Below are 16,994 nucleotides of genomic sequence, written 5' to 3'. Positions count from 1 at the left end.
CTTCTGCATTGTCAAACTGATTAAACATACTATCAAGATGTATTGATAATTACTAACAATTAGAATGAGAAAATTGGACAACAGGAAGGAACAAAAGATGTTGTTTGTTGTTATGTGCTGTCGAGTCGTTTGCGACTCATAGCGTCCCTGTGTACAACAGCCCTAAACCCTGCTCTATTCTGTGCCAATTGTACTGCCTCTGACACACCCATCCCAATTACCCCTGTCACTGAATCAATCCACCTCATAGAGGGTCTTCCCCTCCTGCACCATCCCTCCACCCTCCCAATCATGATGTCCCTTTCCAAGAACCTGTCCCTCCTTACAACACGTCCATAGTGTGTCCGATGAATCCTCAGAATCCTTGCCTCCAAGAAGTAGCCCGGTTTAACCCTCTCCAGGATGAATCTGTTTGTTTTCTTGGCAGTCCATGGTACCCTCAATACTCTTCTCTAGCACCACAGCTCAAAGGCATCAATTCTCCTTCTATCCTCCCTAGTCATTGTCCAACTCTCTGATGCATAACAAGTGATTGCAAAGACCAGAGCCTGTATCAGACTCACCTTAGTCTCCAGAGACACACTGTTGCTGAAATCTGTCCCAGGAGGCGCAGAGGGGAGATGGAGGGACACACCGCTGGGCAGAACTGGGAGACTGGAAGCCGTGCAGGCAGAACTGGGGGGCCAGACAATAGAGAAGCAACTCATGGCAAAAGCTTCTGCCACCCCCACAGGTACAAAAGCACCAAGGTGGAATAAAAGATATGGCCTTGTTAATAGATAGAAACACTACCAGAAATTCCATGGTGGAATTTTTTTTTTCTTCATGGTGGAATTTTTAAGATTAGCAACCTACTCATTGGGAAAAACATTTTCATAACACAAAGGATTATATACATAAAACTCACCAGATGGAACATAGACACTCATTAACATAAGCAGAATAAGGCCAGGGGCTGACAATGAGCAGGTTATCAATTGCTCATATGTAAGTCTAAGTTGAAGCTGAGGAAAATGAAAGCAAATCCATAAAAGTCCAAGTACAATGCTGAGTAGGTGTCACCTGATTTAGAGATCATCTCAAAAATAGACTGATCACAGGAGTTATAAGATGACATCTAGTACATCAGACATGAAGAAAGCAAAATGTCATTAAAAAAGAAAAGACCAAAATGAATGTAAGAAGAGACTCTACAATTTACTTTTGAAAATAAAATAGGTATAAGAAATTATTATCTAAAGAGCTGAATAGATTTCAAAGATTAGCTCAAGAAGACAAAGAATTGTAATGAAAGTGCAAAGATTCAGAGTTAGAAAATCAAAGGGGAAGAATATGCTTAGTATTTCTCAAGTGATAAGATAGAAGAAAAAATTCAAGCCTAAATTTGCAATATTGAATGATTTGGAACAAAAAACTGGATTATGAATAAGCACAAAAAGAAGAATAAAATAATAGAGTTACCATACCAAAAAGCACTGGTGGAAATGGAATCATTTCAGGAATATTTCTGGCTTGTTATCAAAAGGAATCAGTTCCTAGAAAAGGGTACCATGCTTGGAAAAGTGGAGGGTTGGTGAAGGAGAGGAAGACCCTCAGGTGACAGTAACTGCAACAGTGCACATTAGCATAGCAGAAATTCTGAGGCTTGCAAAGGATCAGAGAGTTTCAATCTGTTACAAGTAGAGGTGCTATATGTCAAAGCCAACTTGTCACTATCAACAATGGTAAATTTAAAAAACAACTCTTTTCTGGAAGAAGTACAGCCAGAATGCACTTTAGAAGTGACAAGTTATCAGGAGGGATAAATCTCTAGAAAAAGACATCATACTTGATAAAGTTGAGGGTCAGCAAAAAAAGAGAGCTTCTCAATGAGATGAGTTGACATAGGGCTGTAGCAATGAGTTAAATCCACCTATTTGTAGGGATGACACAAGAGTGAACATCAAGCATTTTGTTCTATACAGGGTCTCTAAGAATCAGAGCTTATAACACCTAACAACAACAGGTACAAATGAGTACCTTAATGCTGTTAAGAAATGTTTATTTTTGTTCTTATGAACATTTCAAATTCCATAATGTAACCAGTTTCTGATTTGGTCTGCCTTATCTATAATGATGAGATTCAAATGTGAAGTTCAACTTTAATCTCCAGCTGAATGCATTCTACATAACCACATTTTAATTTTTCTCTGAAACTCTTTCCTAGAAACTGTATTTCCTTTGAAAATATGTGTTATCTGTAGGTTTTCCCAATTTCCTAAATGAATTACTGAACTCTATTTAAACAGCATTTTTTTTTTACAAAGCAAAAAACAAACATACTATTTAAAATTTACCTGTGACTCCCTCATTTCTTCTTTCTGGAGGGGGTTAGACTTGTGAAGACAGATCTAAGAAACAGAATAAAAACTTAGACTAAGTTTGCTTTGTGGTTTTAGATATCTCCACCCACAAAGTAGATGAAAGGTCATTCTCTAGTGAATGACACTTAGGTCCATCAGAAAGGCCAAAAAGATTTGTAACACAAAAGTGTTAGAATGACTGGCGTGACTGAATGGAATTTAGGTGTAAAGTGGATGCAAACTGAAGTGCATGTCTGAGTATCCCATCAATTTGGTAATAGTTCTGTATAGAAAGAAACAGTTTACAGTGCAAGAGGAAAACTTACAACTTCGGGAAAGGGTATGGACAACTATGAAACTAACAAAATACTAATTTTGCTGTACTAAGATTTTAAAATAATTAGCAATCAAATAGGAATGAAATGCTCCTTCAAGGCAGGAATAAGGAATGTGTGCATATAAGTGGTGTGTATTAGTAGTATCAGTGGCAGTAAGACTTAAATTCTTGTTGCTTTTTTCATTCCTTCATTCTTGCATATTTTCTTCCCACTTCCTCCTTCTTTTGCCCTCCTCCAGTTCAATTTGCAAACCACTTCTTTTTTCAGATTGTTGTTATACATATAATACCTTATTATATAGTCCTTTTGGACAGTTCTTCCTCTTCTCCGTTCCAATGCAGTGTTTATTATCTGTCCACTCTTTTCCTATTCTCTCCTCCACAAACCATGAAATCCTATTTTATAACTGGTGTTATGCAGTATTTGTCCTTTTGTGACTGAGATCTTTCACTCAGCATAATGTCCTCTGGGCTCACCTGCATTGTGTAGTGTTTTAAGAGTTCACTGTTTTTCTTTTTTTAAAAAAAATTTTTTTTATTATTATTTGTGTGTACCGTCAAATCAGATCTGACTGGTACAGGAGGAGATTGTCCCTCCTTCCCCGGCAGAGCATCTGATGGATTTGAACCATGTGCCTCTGGGATTGTAGTGCAGCTTCTTGCCACTAGGCCACCAGAGCTCCCGAGTTCACTGTTTTTCAATGCTATGTAATATTCCATTCTGTGAATGTTTGTTGATGGGCACTTGGACAGCTTCCATCACTTTGCTAGTGTGAATAATGCAACTATAACTATGGGTGTGCAGACTCATGAGTTTGAGGTGTGGCTCTCGTTTCTTTAGGGTATATTCCCAGAAGTGAAATTGCTGAGTCAGATGGTATTTTTATTTCCAACTTTTTGAGAAAGTGCTAGACCGCTTTCTACAGTGGCTATACCATTTTACATTACTACCAGCAGTGATTAAGAGTTTTGATCTCACCTACAGCCAGGAGAAGAGAAAATAAATGAATGGGATCTTCTAAGAATCAAATCCCTATGCATATCCAAAAACTTCTCCAAAAGGGTAAAAAGGGAAGCCACCGACTGGGAAAAATGATTTGGTAATGACATATCAGATAAGGGACTTATATCCAGAATTTATAAAATACTTGAGCACCACAACAAGATAAAGGTAAATAATCCAATAGAAAAATGGGCACAGGATATGAACAGATACTTCACCAAAGAAGACATTCAGATGGCTAAAAAGCACATGAAGAAATGTTCAAAATCCCTAGCTCTAAGAGAGATGCAAAAGCAACAAATGCTGGCAAGGTTGTAGAGAAACTGGAACCCTTATTCACTGTTGGTGGGAGTGTAAAATGGTGCAACCACTGTGGAAGATTGTATGGCGCTTTCTCAAAAAGTTGCAAATAGAGATACCATTTGACCCAGCAATTCCACAACTGGGAATATATCCCAAAGAGACCATAACTGACATCCAAGCAGATATATGCACACCCATGTTTATTGCAGCTTTGTTCACAATAGCAAGGAGTTGGAAACAACCCTAAGTGCCCATCAACAAACGAATGGATAGAGAAGCTGTGGTATATTCACACAATGGACGCTGCATTGAAGAAAAAAAGGGACTCATGCAGTATTATTCAAAATGGGTGACTCTGGAGGACATTATGCTGAGTGAAGTATCCCAGTCACAAAAGGACAAATATTGCATGGTGCCAATGTTGTAAAACGAGACTGACCTCGGGGTTGGGGGGAGACTGAGAAAGATGGGTTAAGTAATGTATACTGCATTGAAACAGATGAGGGAGAAAACTGTTTAAAAGGGATATGTGATTAGGTATTTTTGTCATGACAGGAGTCTAGACCGAAGGCTACATGGTGGAGTGGACCTGGGGGAGGGTTTGTAAAAAAATGAAAGAATTTTTCTTTTACTTTTCCAGGAGGGTAGTGTTATGGGGGCAGGAGGAGGGTTGGGAGGGGAGAAATGTGCAACAATGAATGAATGGAAATCCAAAGTCTCTGTAACTTTTTACTAAAATTAATAATAAATTTAAATTTAAAAAAAATTAAGTTAGAGTAAGGAAGGCAATAGATTTATAACTGCTCATGGTAATAATACTATATCATGGCATGGAGGAGGAATAGTGGAACTGTATCCACATTTACAATATTCTTCTTCCCAAAACCATTTATGGAAAATAGGAACTGCATTGGAACATCTTTGGATTGGAAATGATCATACTGTTAATATTTCTAGCCTTAAACTTAAAAGATTATATTGTTCAAAATTATTTGTTTAACTTTCCCCCCTCTTTTAACAACTGGGATCTAGAGGGAAGAGACAAGACCAGAGAATGGCCAAAATTATTGGGGCAGCTATTGCTGCCAATTTAGGGCTTGTGTCAAGAAAAGGAAGTCTTACTCATAAACAGATGCCACCCAAAGGTAATAAAGGAGGTCAGAATTGCTTCCACTGTGTTATGCTGGACCACTTCAGTAGACAGTGTCACAGAGGAGAGCCACAGATAGGCAAGGGAGTAGAGAGGAAGCTCCCACTCACTTGCTTTAAGTGTGGATCTGAAGGACACATGGCCAATGGTGGCCCACATCAGGTCCTCGTGGCTGACAGGACTGACAGGCCCCAGCTCCCATATGGAAACAAAGGAGGATGCTTCAATGATTTAGATCCTCCCAGAAGAGCCGTGGGTGAGCATTAACATTACTGGTAAGTATATTCATTTTCTTCTGGACACAAGAGACTATTATTTGGTCCTAAAAGCCTTCTGAGGGCCCAACTCTTCTCACTATTTCTTAGTTGTTGGAATTGATGGAAAAACCTCATAAGCAGTTCCTTACTTTTCTGCCTTGCATGCAGGCTTCTGAGCTGTAAAACAACCCAGTAGATGGAATTTGGTCCAGGACTTAGGAACAATAAATGACATAGTTGAGCCTCTACATCTTATGGTTCCTAACCTTTATACTATAATAGACAAAGTGCTAGTCAATAAGCCTTTTCTTTTAAGAACTACCTTCCCTCTGTAACTTGATTTGTGCCCCTGTTAGAACCTCTACTTGGAATATTATTGCTTTTAATTTTTGACTCATGTACTTTTAACTTGTTAGTTAAATTTGTGTCTTCTAGGCTACAACAGTTCCATGATGCATCTTCAAGGATATGAACATGTATGGTTAAGCCTCTAAATTCCAAAATCAATCTCCACAATAGTCTATGTGTTTCCTATTGCCAAAGGGGCCCTTTAGAGTAGTGAGAGAAGATCTTCACCCTGAAACCTACAGCGTCCCTTTTCAACAGGAAGTAGCTAAGAGAATACGCCATTCCCTTTTCCTTATGAATCAAGGTGAAGTGTCTCTCAGGGAGGAGTGATAGGGAATGGCAGAGGACACACTGACAGAGGAGATTAATCAGAACTGGTTTTGAAAAGCACTGTGGCAATGGGACAATTAAAACAGACTTTCAAAAGGGGGGAAAAAAAGGAATGTACTGCAGGGGGCGGGTAGAGAAAATAGTGCAACAATGAATGAATGGAAATCCAAAATCTCTGTAAATGTTCATTAAAATTAATAAAAATTTTAAAAAGAGAAAAGAAAAAGAAAAATTTGTTCATTGTTATAAAATCTCTTCCCCCAAGTCTACTCCACTATGCAGCCTTCGTTCTGGACTGTCATGACAATAATACCTAAACATATAACCCTTTTAAACAGTTCTCTCCCTCATCTGTTTCAATGCATAATTCAATATATAATATCTTTTTAAATAAATAATTTTATCCCATCCTTCTCAGTCTCCCCCAACCCCGATGTCAGTCTCATTTTACAACAGTGGCACTATGCAGTATTCGTCCTTTTGTGGCTGAGATATTTCACTCAGCATAATGTCCTCCAGGATCACCCATTTTGAATAATATTGCATGAGTTCCTTGGTTTTCAAAGCAGCATAGTATTCCATTGTGTGAATATACCACAACTTCTCTATCCAGTCGTTTGTCGATGGACAGTTAGGTTGTTTGCAACTCTTTGCTATTGTGAACAAAGCCATGATAAACATGAGTGTGCATATATCTGCTTGGGTGGCAGTTATGGTTTCTTTGGGGTATATTCCCAGTAGTGGAATTGCTGGGTCAAATGGTATTTCTGTTTGCAACTTTTTGAGAAAGCGCCATACAGCCTTCCATAGTGGTTGCACCATTTTACACTCCCACCAGCAGTGAATAAGGGTTCCAGTTTCTCCACAACCTTGCCAGCATTTGCTGTTTGCCCTCCCTTGGCTTTTGAGTATTTAATTTATGCTCCTCCACAGAGACAACCTTCTCTTGCAGGTCCCAGCTGTTATACATGATTATTTTCATTTGACATTTCTTATCAGCTTAAGGATGCTTTGGGCAAAACATGAAATGAGCCAGGAAACATTTAAAAAAGATGGCAAGAGTATACAGAGTCATTGTACCAAAAATAATTGTTGGACACTGAAGAATTTCATCAAACAACGTATGAGCAAGAGCCTGTGGTGATGAAGGAAGATGTTCAAGCTGCTCTGAAAGAATTGGTAAAAAACAAGGCCCCAGGAATTGATGGCATACCAAATGACATATTTCAACAAACAGACGCTGCCCTGGATGTACTCACCATGTTGTGCCAAGAAATCTGGAGGACAACCACCTGGCCAACTGACTGGAAGAGATTTATATTTGTTCTCATCCCAAAGAAAGGTGACCCAACAGAGTGCGAAAATAATGGAACATCATTGATATCACATGCAAGCAAGATTCTGCTGAAGATTATCCAGAAATGACTGGACCAGCACATCAACAGAGAACTGCCTGAAGTGCAGGCTGGGTTTAGAAGAGTCCATGGTACTAAGGATATTCTAGCTAATGTCAGATGGATCTTGGCTGAAAGCAGAGAATACCAGAGGAATGTATATCTGTGTTTCATTGACTATGCAAAGGCATTTGACTGTGTGGATCACAACAAACTGTTGCTTACTCTGAGAAGAATGGAAATCCCAGAACAATTGATAGTGCTCATGCAAAACCTATACTTGGACCAGGAGGCAGTCATCAGAACAGAGAAAGGAAATAATGCATGGTTCAAAATTGGGAAGGGTGTGTGCCAAGTATGTGTCCTATTCTCCACATCTCTCAATCTATATGCGGAACAGATTATCCAGGAGGCTGGGCTCTATGAGGAGAAATGTGGCCCCAGGATTGGAGGTAGACTCATCAACAATCTGTGTTATGCAGATGACACAACCCTTCTTGCTGAAACTTAGGAAGACCTTGCTTGCTCAGCAAGTGCTTGCTGAGGAAGGTCAAGGACTGCAGCTTTCAATATGGATTGAAGCTCAACATCAAGAAAACAAAGATTCTTACCACTGGGCCGAATGGCAGCATCATGATCATTGATGAAGAGGTTGAGATTATCAACAGCTTCAGTTTGTTTGAGTTTACAATCAGCACTCTTGGTTCCAGCAGCCAGGAAATTAAAAGACAAATTGCGTAGGGAAAGTCTGCTGTCAGAGACCTCTCCAAAGTACTGAAGAGCAATGATGTCAGTCTGGAAACTAACATTTGCCTGATCCAGGCCATGGTCTTTGCAATTACTTGCTACACATTAGAAAGCTGGGCAATGACTAGGGATGATAGAAGGAGAGTTGATGCCTTTAAGCTGTGGTGCTGGAGAAGAGTATTGAATATACCATGGACTGCTAGGAGAACAAACAAGGTCATCCTGGAGAGAGTGAAGCCAGGCTGCTCCTTGGAGGCAAGGATTCTGAAGCTTCATCTGACAACCTTTGGACAGGTTACAAGGCGGGACCAGTCCTTGGAGAAGTATGTCATGCTTGGGATGGTGAAGGGATAGCACAAGAGAGGAAGATCCTTGGTGAGATGAATTGATTCAATGACTGGGGTAATGGGGGTGGGTGTATCAGAGACAATAAGGTTGGCACAGGATAGAGCAGGGTTTAAGGCTGTTGTATTTAGGGTCACTATGAGTTGTAGGTGACTCGATGGTACATTACAACAGTAATAACATGTCTAGACCACATTTATAACACACTCTGCCACAAGGCTATTTAACACTGGCCTCCCTAGTGTCAATTGGGAGCCTCTTCATTAGTAAATGGCCCAAGCCACAGTCAATATAGCAGCTTCCTCACTCTCAGCTGCTGTTCTGCCATCAGACTATCCAACATTGGCCACTTTGCCACTGGCCTCTATACCACTAACTGGACTATCTCACAGTGAAAACACAGTGAAAGAGCTTGCTCAGCTCTCAACTTGCTTTCCACCATCAGGCATCTGTACTACTGGCTCTCATCTGTCGACCACTGATAAGTGACTTCTTTCACAGGCAGTGTCACAAGTTGCCAATTTACTCAGTTTTCTCAGTGGTTCTTATGTTGTTACCTTCTCTACCACTAACTACCTAATTCAGTATATATGTATCTTAATTATCATCAATTACAAGGGAGAGGCTTTCCCCCAGCATTCTACCAATCTTCAATTCCCCACAAAATATCGACTCAAGACAAAAGTTTGTTTACAGTTTACATACAAATCCTGTAAAACACAGCAGTAATAAAGAGAAAAGGGAACCTACAGAATGGGAAAGAATGTGTAAATTATGTATCTGAAAAGGTCTATTCTCTAGAATATATATATAAAGAGCTCCTACAACTCAATAGTAAAAAGACAAGCAATTCAGTTTTTAAAATGAGGCAATACACCACAAGATAAAGGTAAACAATCCAATTAAAAAATGGGCACAGGATATGAACAGACACTTCGCCAAAGAAGACATTCAGATGGCAAACACACATGAAGAAATGTTCAAAATCCCTAGCTCTAAGAGAAAAGCAAATCAAAACAACTATGAGATATCATCTCACCCCAGAAAGAATAGCAAAATTAGGGGGAAAAAAAGAATAGCAAAATTCAACAGAACAGCAAGCAACAAATGTTGGAGAAGTTGTGGATAAACTGGAACCTTTATTCTCTTGTTGGTGGGAGTGTAAAATGGTGCAACCACTATGGAAGGCTGTATGGCGCTTTCTCAAAAAGTTGCAAACAGAAATACCATTTGACCCAGCAATTCCACTACTCAGAATATACCCTAAAGAAACCATAACTGCCACCCAAGCAGATATATGCACACTCATGTTTATTGCAGCTTTGTTCACAATAGCAAAGAGCTGAAAACAATTTAAGTGCCCATCCACAAATGAATGGATAAAGAAGCTGTGGTATATTCACACAATGGAATACTACTATGCTGCAATGAAAAACAAGGAACTCATGAAATATTATTAAAAATGTGTGACCCTGGAGGACATTATGCTGAGTGAAATATTTGTTACAAAAGGACAAACACTGCATAGTGCCACTGTTGTAAAATGAGACTGACATTGGGGTTGGGGGGGGGGGCGGAGACTGAGAAAGATGGGATGAATAATGTATATTGTATTGAAACAGATGAGGGAGAAAACCGTTTAAAAGGGATATGTAATTAGGTATTATTGTCATGACAGGAGTCCAGAACAAAGGCTGTATAGTGCTGGGCGGGGGAGGGATTGTGTAACAGTGAAAGAATTTTTGTTTTACTTTTCAAAGAGAAGGGAGGGGGAGGGGTGGGCAGAGAGAAAAGTGTAACAAGGAATGAATGGAAATCCAAAGTCTCTGTAAATTTTCCTTAAAATTAATAATAAGAATAATAAATAAAAAAATAAAATGAGGTAAATAATGTGAATGGGATAAAAAATGAAATGAGGCAAATAATGTGAATAGAGGTTTTTTTCTCTAGAGAATATATAAAAATTATCAATAAACCTGTGAAAAGATATTCCAAATGATTAATCCTTGTTGCTGTTATTGTGTGCCGTCAAGTCAGAACCAACTAATAGCTGACCCTCCAGTGGGTTTTCAGGGGTAATAAATAGTACAAGACAATATTGCTCATCCTTCTTCCATGGATTAGTCATTGTTGTTGTTGTTTACTGCCACTGAGTCGAGCACAACTCATAAAGACCCTATGATCCAAAGGCTTGGAGACTTTCTACAGTTATTGTAGTTTCTCTTAAGTTCCTAGAGTTTTTAGAGGCATGTGATTTAGGAAGTGGATGCCACTCCTGCTTCCAAACTTGAATCAATCTGGGAGCTCCACCAAACATTGCCCATGATGGGTAGCCATTATGGTGTTTTGTTCCATATGGCATTTGAGATCCAAATGGCATAAGATTCAGTGTCACAGCAAACCCAGATTACCTCATCACAACAAATTGACTAGAATGCTGTATGACTTGGAAGAATGTTTCTCAAAAATAAAATAACAAGGGATTAAAATATAATTCCCTCAAGCCCAACTTTTAAATATAAGGAAGGGCCTTCCAGGAGGTCTTATTGACTCTAAAAGAAGAGGCTTAAATAAAGGAAAATCAAGACCACAATAAGATACTCTTTCACATCCAGTCAGTTAGCCAAAACAAATTACAGAAAATAACAAGTATTGGTGAACATATAGAAATATCAGAACAGCTTTTCCGCGCTACCCGCACAAGGGTCCATTGTTCTGGTTCCCGTCGTAACTTAAAGGGGAAACTTCCACAATGTCCAGAGCCCTTGGTGTCCTGCAGATGAAGGAGGAAGATGTCCTCAAATTCCTTGCAGCAGGAACACATTGGGCGGCACCAACCTTGACTTCCAAATGGAACAATACATCTACAAAAGGAAAAGTAATGGCATCTACATCATAAACCTGAAGAGGACCTGGGAGAAGCTGCTCTTGGCTGCTCGCGCCATTGTTGCCATTGAAAATCCAGCTGATGTCAGTGTCATTTCCTCCAGAAATATAGGCCAGAGAGCTGTTCTGAAGTTTGCTGCTGCTACTGGGGCCACTCCTACTGCCGGGGGCTTCACTCCTGGAACCTTCACTAACCAGATCCAGGCAGGCTTCCGGGAGCCTCGTCTTCTGGTGGTTACTGATCCCCGGGCTCACCACCAGCCTCTGACAGAAGCATCTTATGTTAACTTACCCACCATTGCCCTGGGTAACACAGATTCTCCTCTGCGTTATGTAGACATTGCTATCCCGTGCAACAACAAGGGAGCTCATTCTGTGGGTCTGATGTGGTGGATGCTGGCCCAGGAAGTCCTGCGCATGCGTGGCAAGATCTCCAGGGAGCACCCGTGGGAGGTCATGCCTGATCTGTACTTCTACAGAGATCCGGAAGAGACTGAAAAGGAAGAACAGGCTGCTGCTGAAAAGGCTGTGACCAAGGAGGAGTTTCAGGGAGAATGGACTGCCCCTGCTCCTGAATTCACTGCTACTCAGCCTGAAGTGACAGACTGGTCCAAAGGCGTCCAGGTGCCCTCTATGTCTGTTCAGCACTTCCCTACTGAAGACTGGAGCGCTCAGCCTGCAACTGAAGACGGGTCTGCAGCCTCCACCTGCTCAGGCCACTGAGTGGGTGGGTACCACCATGGAATGGTCTTAAACTGAAACGTGGAAATAAGGTTGATGGAAAATAAAAAATGCATTTCATGAGAAAAAAAAATATCAGAACACTTGTACATTGCAAGTAAAAATGTGCAATGATGCAGCCTTGTGAAAAATATTTTGGAAGTCTCTTAAAAATAAAACAACTCAATGCACTGCTGTGGATTTGGGACTGACTCATAGCTCCAATGGGTTTCTGAGGTTGCATGGGAAAAGACTGTCCATCTTTTCTCTCAGAGCTACTGGTAGATTGAAACTTTCTTTTGAATTAGCAGCACAACTACCTATGGGATATGCCACCAGAGCCCCATAGAATTAATATATTACCCAGCAATTCCACTCTTAGGGAGATAATGTAAAACATTGATCACGTACGTGGAAAGAAAAAATGTATACCTAATGATCAGGGCAGTATATATTAGATTAGCTAAAGGAGAGACCCAAATGTCTATTAAAAGATGAATGGACAAAGTGTAATATAACCATAAATGGCGTATTATTCAGCCATCAAAAGGAAAGATGTAGTAACACATACTACAGTGTGGAGGAACTTTGAAAATATATTAAAAAGCCAGGCACAAAAGGTCACTTATTGTATAATTCATTTATAAGTTGCTGTTACGTGCTTTCCAGTTGACTATGACTCATAGTAACCCTGTGAAGAGCAGATCTGAACCCTTTCCTATCCTGTTCCATCTTCACCACCTCCAACACACTTGAAGCTAACAGTTATAGTTACTATGTCAGTCTATCTTGTTGTGAGTCTTCCTCTCTTATTCTGACCTTCCACATTACAACATACCCACAGTATGTGAGTTGAGAGTTTCACTATTCTTGCCTGCAAGGACTACCTTGGTTTCACATTCTCCAAGACAGACCTGTTTGTTCTCTTGGCAGTCCATGAGATAGTCAATACTCTTCTCCAACATCACAACTCAAAGGCATCGATTCTTTTCCATTGACAGAAAGGAGGTCATTTAATAGAAGCCATAGATATTATAAGGACCACCTCATGGCACAGTGGATCCAATGTTATGAATTGAAAAGCTGGTAATTCACATAACTGAGACACTCTTCAAGAAAAAGATGAGATATTCTGTTTTCCTAAAGATTTACAGCCTTGGAAACCCCAAGGGGGCAGTTCTATTCTGTTCTACAGAGTTATCATGAGACAGGATCAATTGGGTGGCAGTGGGTTTGATGTTTTATTTTAATGAGTTGTTCCTTAATAGGGTGATAAAATATTTTGGGTCTAGATAGAAGTGATAGTTTCTGAGTACTATAAATGTACCACATGTTACTAAATGGTACACGTTAAACTTCTTTATTATAGGAATTTTAATCCACATGAAAAAGTATCATGAGGCAAATAATAATAATAACTACTTAAAAAGAAAAGGAGGTTTTAAAAGACATATCATGTAAACATGAAAGGAAATGGAAAAAACGTACTTTATTTCAGATGAAGCTGACTTCATGGGAAAGAAGACTATCAGAGATTAAAGGGAACATTATAAAACAATTGAAGTATCAATTTCTAACAATCCCCAAAACATACTTCTAATCATTAAAATACATGAGCAAACCTAACAGAACTAAAAAGTAAAACAGAGAAGCCTATTATTAAGAATATAAAAAAAGCTGCTTAGCATCATTTGAATGAACTAAAATAAAAATATGACAATACTACAATATGCCATTGACTTCCAAAAGAACAGATAGATATATCTTGGAGACACTGCAATCCGAATGATCCTCTTAGAGGCAAGAATAGTGAAGCTTCATCTTATGCACTCTGGATGTGTTGCTCGGAGAGGCTATTCCTTGGAGAGGGATGTCATGCTTGGAAAGATAGAGGGTTAGCAAAAGAAAAGAAGAACTTTCAATGAGATGGATTGACATAGTATGTCAGATGTGATAAGGATAGTACAAGATAAGACAGCATTTAGATCTGTTGCTCATAGGGTCACTAGGAGTTGTACTTGATTTAGGGGCACATAATAACAATGTGTATGATTCAGTTGTTGCAAATATTTATTTTAAATAATATAAACTGTGACTATATACATGGAATTCACCTGAGAGACTCCAAAGGAATCAGACTGATTACAACTGTGGAAAGAAATGATGGTGTAGCTCAATATTAGGAGTCAAACAAAGCCAAAGTCTGATTTTTGCAACCGGCATTAACTACTTATTGTGCAAGCTGAAACTAAAGTTGAAGGAAATGAACACATGCCCACTAGAACTAAAATTTTACCCTGAATGTATCTTACCTGAATATAAAATCCATCTTAAGAAGAGATTTGATGCACAGAACACTAAAGACTAAAGAGATTCAATTAGTTATGGAATGACATCATTAATGAAGAAAGCAAGAGGTGATCAGAAAGACAGGGGAGAAGGAAAAGAACAAAATGGGTTGTAACTTGATAATCATTGTCATTGAATCCTACATGTAGAAACAATGGAATTGTATATTTTGCTGTGTTGTGTATATTCTTTTAAAAATTAATGTTGTTATCATTCACATGCATTGTGTTTCATGCTTGTAAAAAAAAGTTTCTGAAACTTTGCAAAGAACACAAAACAAGAGGAAGGAATGCTGAGATAAGAGAGCTGAGCAGATGTCAAAAGCCAGCTTGAGAAGATAAAGTAGGATAAAGAAATGTGCAAAGAACTAGAATTAGAAAACCAATGAAGAACACACTCAGCATTTTTCAAGTTAAAAGAAAGAACAAATTAAAGCCCTCAAGTTTCAATACTGAAGGATTCTATGGGCAAAATATTGGATGCAGGAAGCATCAAAAGAAGTTGAAAGTGGGAAGGATCTTTTGTGAAAAACAATATATTCAAACTTTTTAAATAAATCAGAATAAAATTTAAAAAAAAAAGAAAGAAAGAAGATGTGTTGCGGGATGTTGGGGAGGATAGAAGGTTTCTGGCCAGGACAGATCACCTAAGCTCCAGATAAGTGCAAGCCTCCCACTGGCCTTTAATACGGGGTAGAGAAAGCTCCCCTGTGTTTGGCTGTACCAGCTTGAGAAAGCTGGACATCTGGGAAGATGGCTGCCATCTGTTGAGCTGGGAGTGGTCTGCACGAGGGTGAGGTTCTCCTAACCTATCCACGTCTGTAAGCCCACCCTAACTAGTCTTCCTGTGTATATAAGTGCAGGGCAGTCCCAATAAAATTGAGCTGGATTGCCTCTCTGATCTTCTCCTGGAGTGGTGTATCTCCGTTGTGCTTACTCCCATCAGGTTGTTGCTGTAGGTCGCAGGCGGACAGGGACATACGGCGCCCGGAACAGGGATGGACCAGATGTAGTATCGGGTGAGTACCCTCTGTGCTCACTCCCGTCAAGTTTTCGGGTAAGTACCCTTTGTGCTCACTCCCATCACGTATTGGGTGAGCAGGCTTAAAAACTTGACACAGCTGGAAGGGAAGAGACCTGATAAAGGTTTTTGGGTAGCACCCCTTGCTTGGGTGAAAAGCAAGGGAAAATTCTTTCCTCTTCTTTCTTTCTTCTCTCTTCTTTCTGCGCTTGCCCCTGTCAGGGAGCAGAGAACCTATCGGGCAGGTGTTCCCCTGCCTTAGCAAGGGTAATTCGGCAAGCAATTTGAAAGATCCTCAAGTAAAGTGTTTAATGCCCTTGTTAGAAAGTAGGAGGTCAAACTTACACAATCTCAAGCTTTTCCCCTTTGGACAACAGTTGTTGTTATTGCCCCTTGGATTACTGCTCTGCACATCTTTCATGTGCCAATCTGTGACCCTTTAGAGTAGTGAGAGAGGACTTTCACACTGGGACCTACAACGCCCTTTTTCAGCAGGATGTAGCTAAGAGATGTGGCATCCCCTCTCCTAATGAATGAGGGTGAAATATCTCTCAAGGGGAATGACAGGGAATGACAAAGGACATGCTGACAAAGGTGATCAATCAGAACTGATTTAGACAGAGACTGTGACACCATTAGAAGAAACACACCATCAGCTGTTTATAAAGTGTTATGGCAGGTGATCTAAAATTAGCCCTAAAGATTTAGAGATGATTGCACCACCTCTTCTATAGTCTCCCGAGAAGTGGGGAAAACAAAGAAAGCAGGTGGGGACAATACAGAGAAAGCAGTGAAGAAATGGGAAATTCTTGGGCTGAAGTGTTGTGTGATCAGTGAGATGCTGGGTGGAACTCTGAGGTGCTTGTGTGTGCTCTGTTGACGTGTGCCCAACACCTGAGTGCCCTTTACACAAGGTATTGTGTGATCAGTGTGATGCTAGCTCTGAGGTACATGTGTTTCTTATTGGCATATATCCGACACCTGAACATCCTTTACAGTGATATCCGTGTGCTGGAAGAGAGTTAAAAGAACTTAGGACAGCTGTTAGAGATGATGGAGCTTGTTCTCATTAAGCCTTAAACACCCCTCAAGATTGGAAAGATATAATGAGTGCAGTTTTTACGAAACATCCCATGTGTGTTCACTGGCAATCAGATACACCTCCCAGTGAGCCGCCAATATGGGTTACACGGAAGGATCCATTAGACCAAGTATGGAAAGGGATCCTTTACTAACCATTGGGAGGGAGAGGTTTTGCTTGTATCATCCTGTGTGTGTTCCTGCTCTTCATGTCCGATTCCAAACCCCCTACTGAGAAGATGCATCAACTGAGCATCCACGACAAGAGGAGGAGGCAGCAGAAAAGGAAGTTGAAGCCCCAGACGCCACAGACACCTGTGACCTGGGGCATGCTAAAGGCACTCAATCAACAGGCTCTTGACCTTAACCCTGGGAGTGATACA

General features: G+C 40.0%; 1 protein-coding gene and 1 pseudogene across 1 annotated transcript in view; one reads left to right on the top strand and one right to left on the bottom strand.

Annotated features, from left to right (window-relative positions):
• Positions 1 to 3,162, bottom strand: part of LOC102847291 (zinc finger protein 569-like) — a 50,039-nt gene extending 46,877 nt beyond the window's left edge. The window contains exon 1 of the mRNA XM_006899703.1: positions 3,157 to 3,162. Within this exon, the coding sequence (XP_006899765.1) occupies positions 3,157 to 3,162 (6 nt within the window). The remainder of the gene's footprint in view (positions 1 to 3,156) is intronic.
• An 8,146-nt stretch (positions 3,163 to 11,308) lies between these two features.
• LOC102853153 lies at positions 11,309 to 12,196 on the top strand (annotated as a pseudogene).
• The last annotated feature ends 4,798 nt before the right edge of the window (positions 12,197 to 16,994 follow it).

This window comes from Elephantulus edwardii, unplaced genomic scaffold (genome assembly GCF_000299155.1).
Source record: "Elephantulus edwardii isolate Elephantulus edwardi_28Jun2011 unplaced genomic scaffold, EleEdw1.0 scaffold00266, whole genome shotgun sequence".
NCBI lineage: Eukaryota > Metazoa > Chordata > Mammalia > Macroscelidea > Macroscelididae > Elephantulus > Elephantulus edwardii.
Note: the sequence above shows the minus strand (reverse complement) of the source record. Positions and strands in the feature narration are given on the sequence as shown.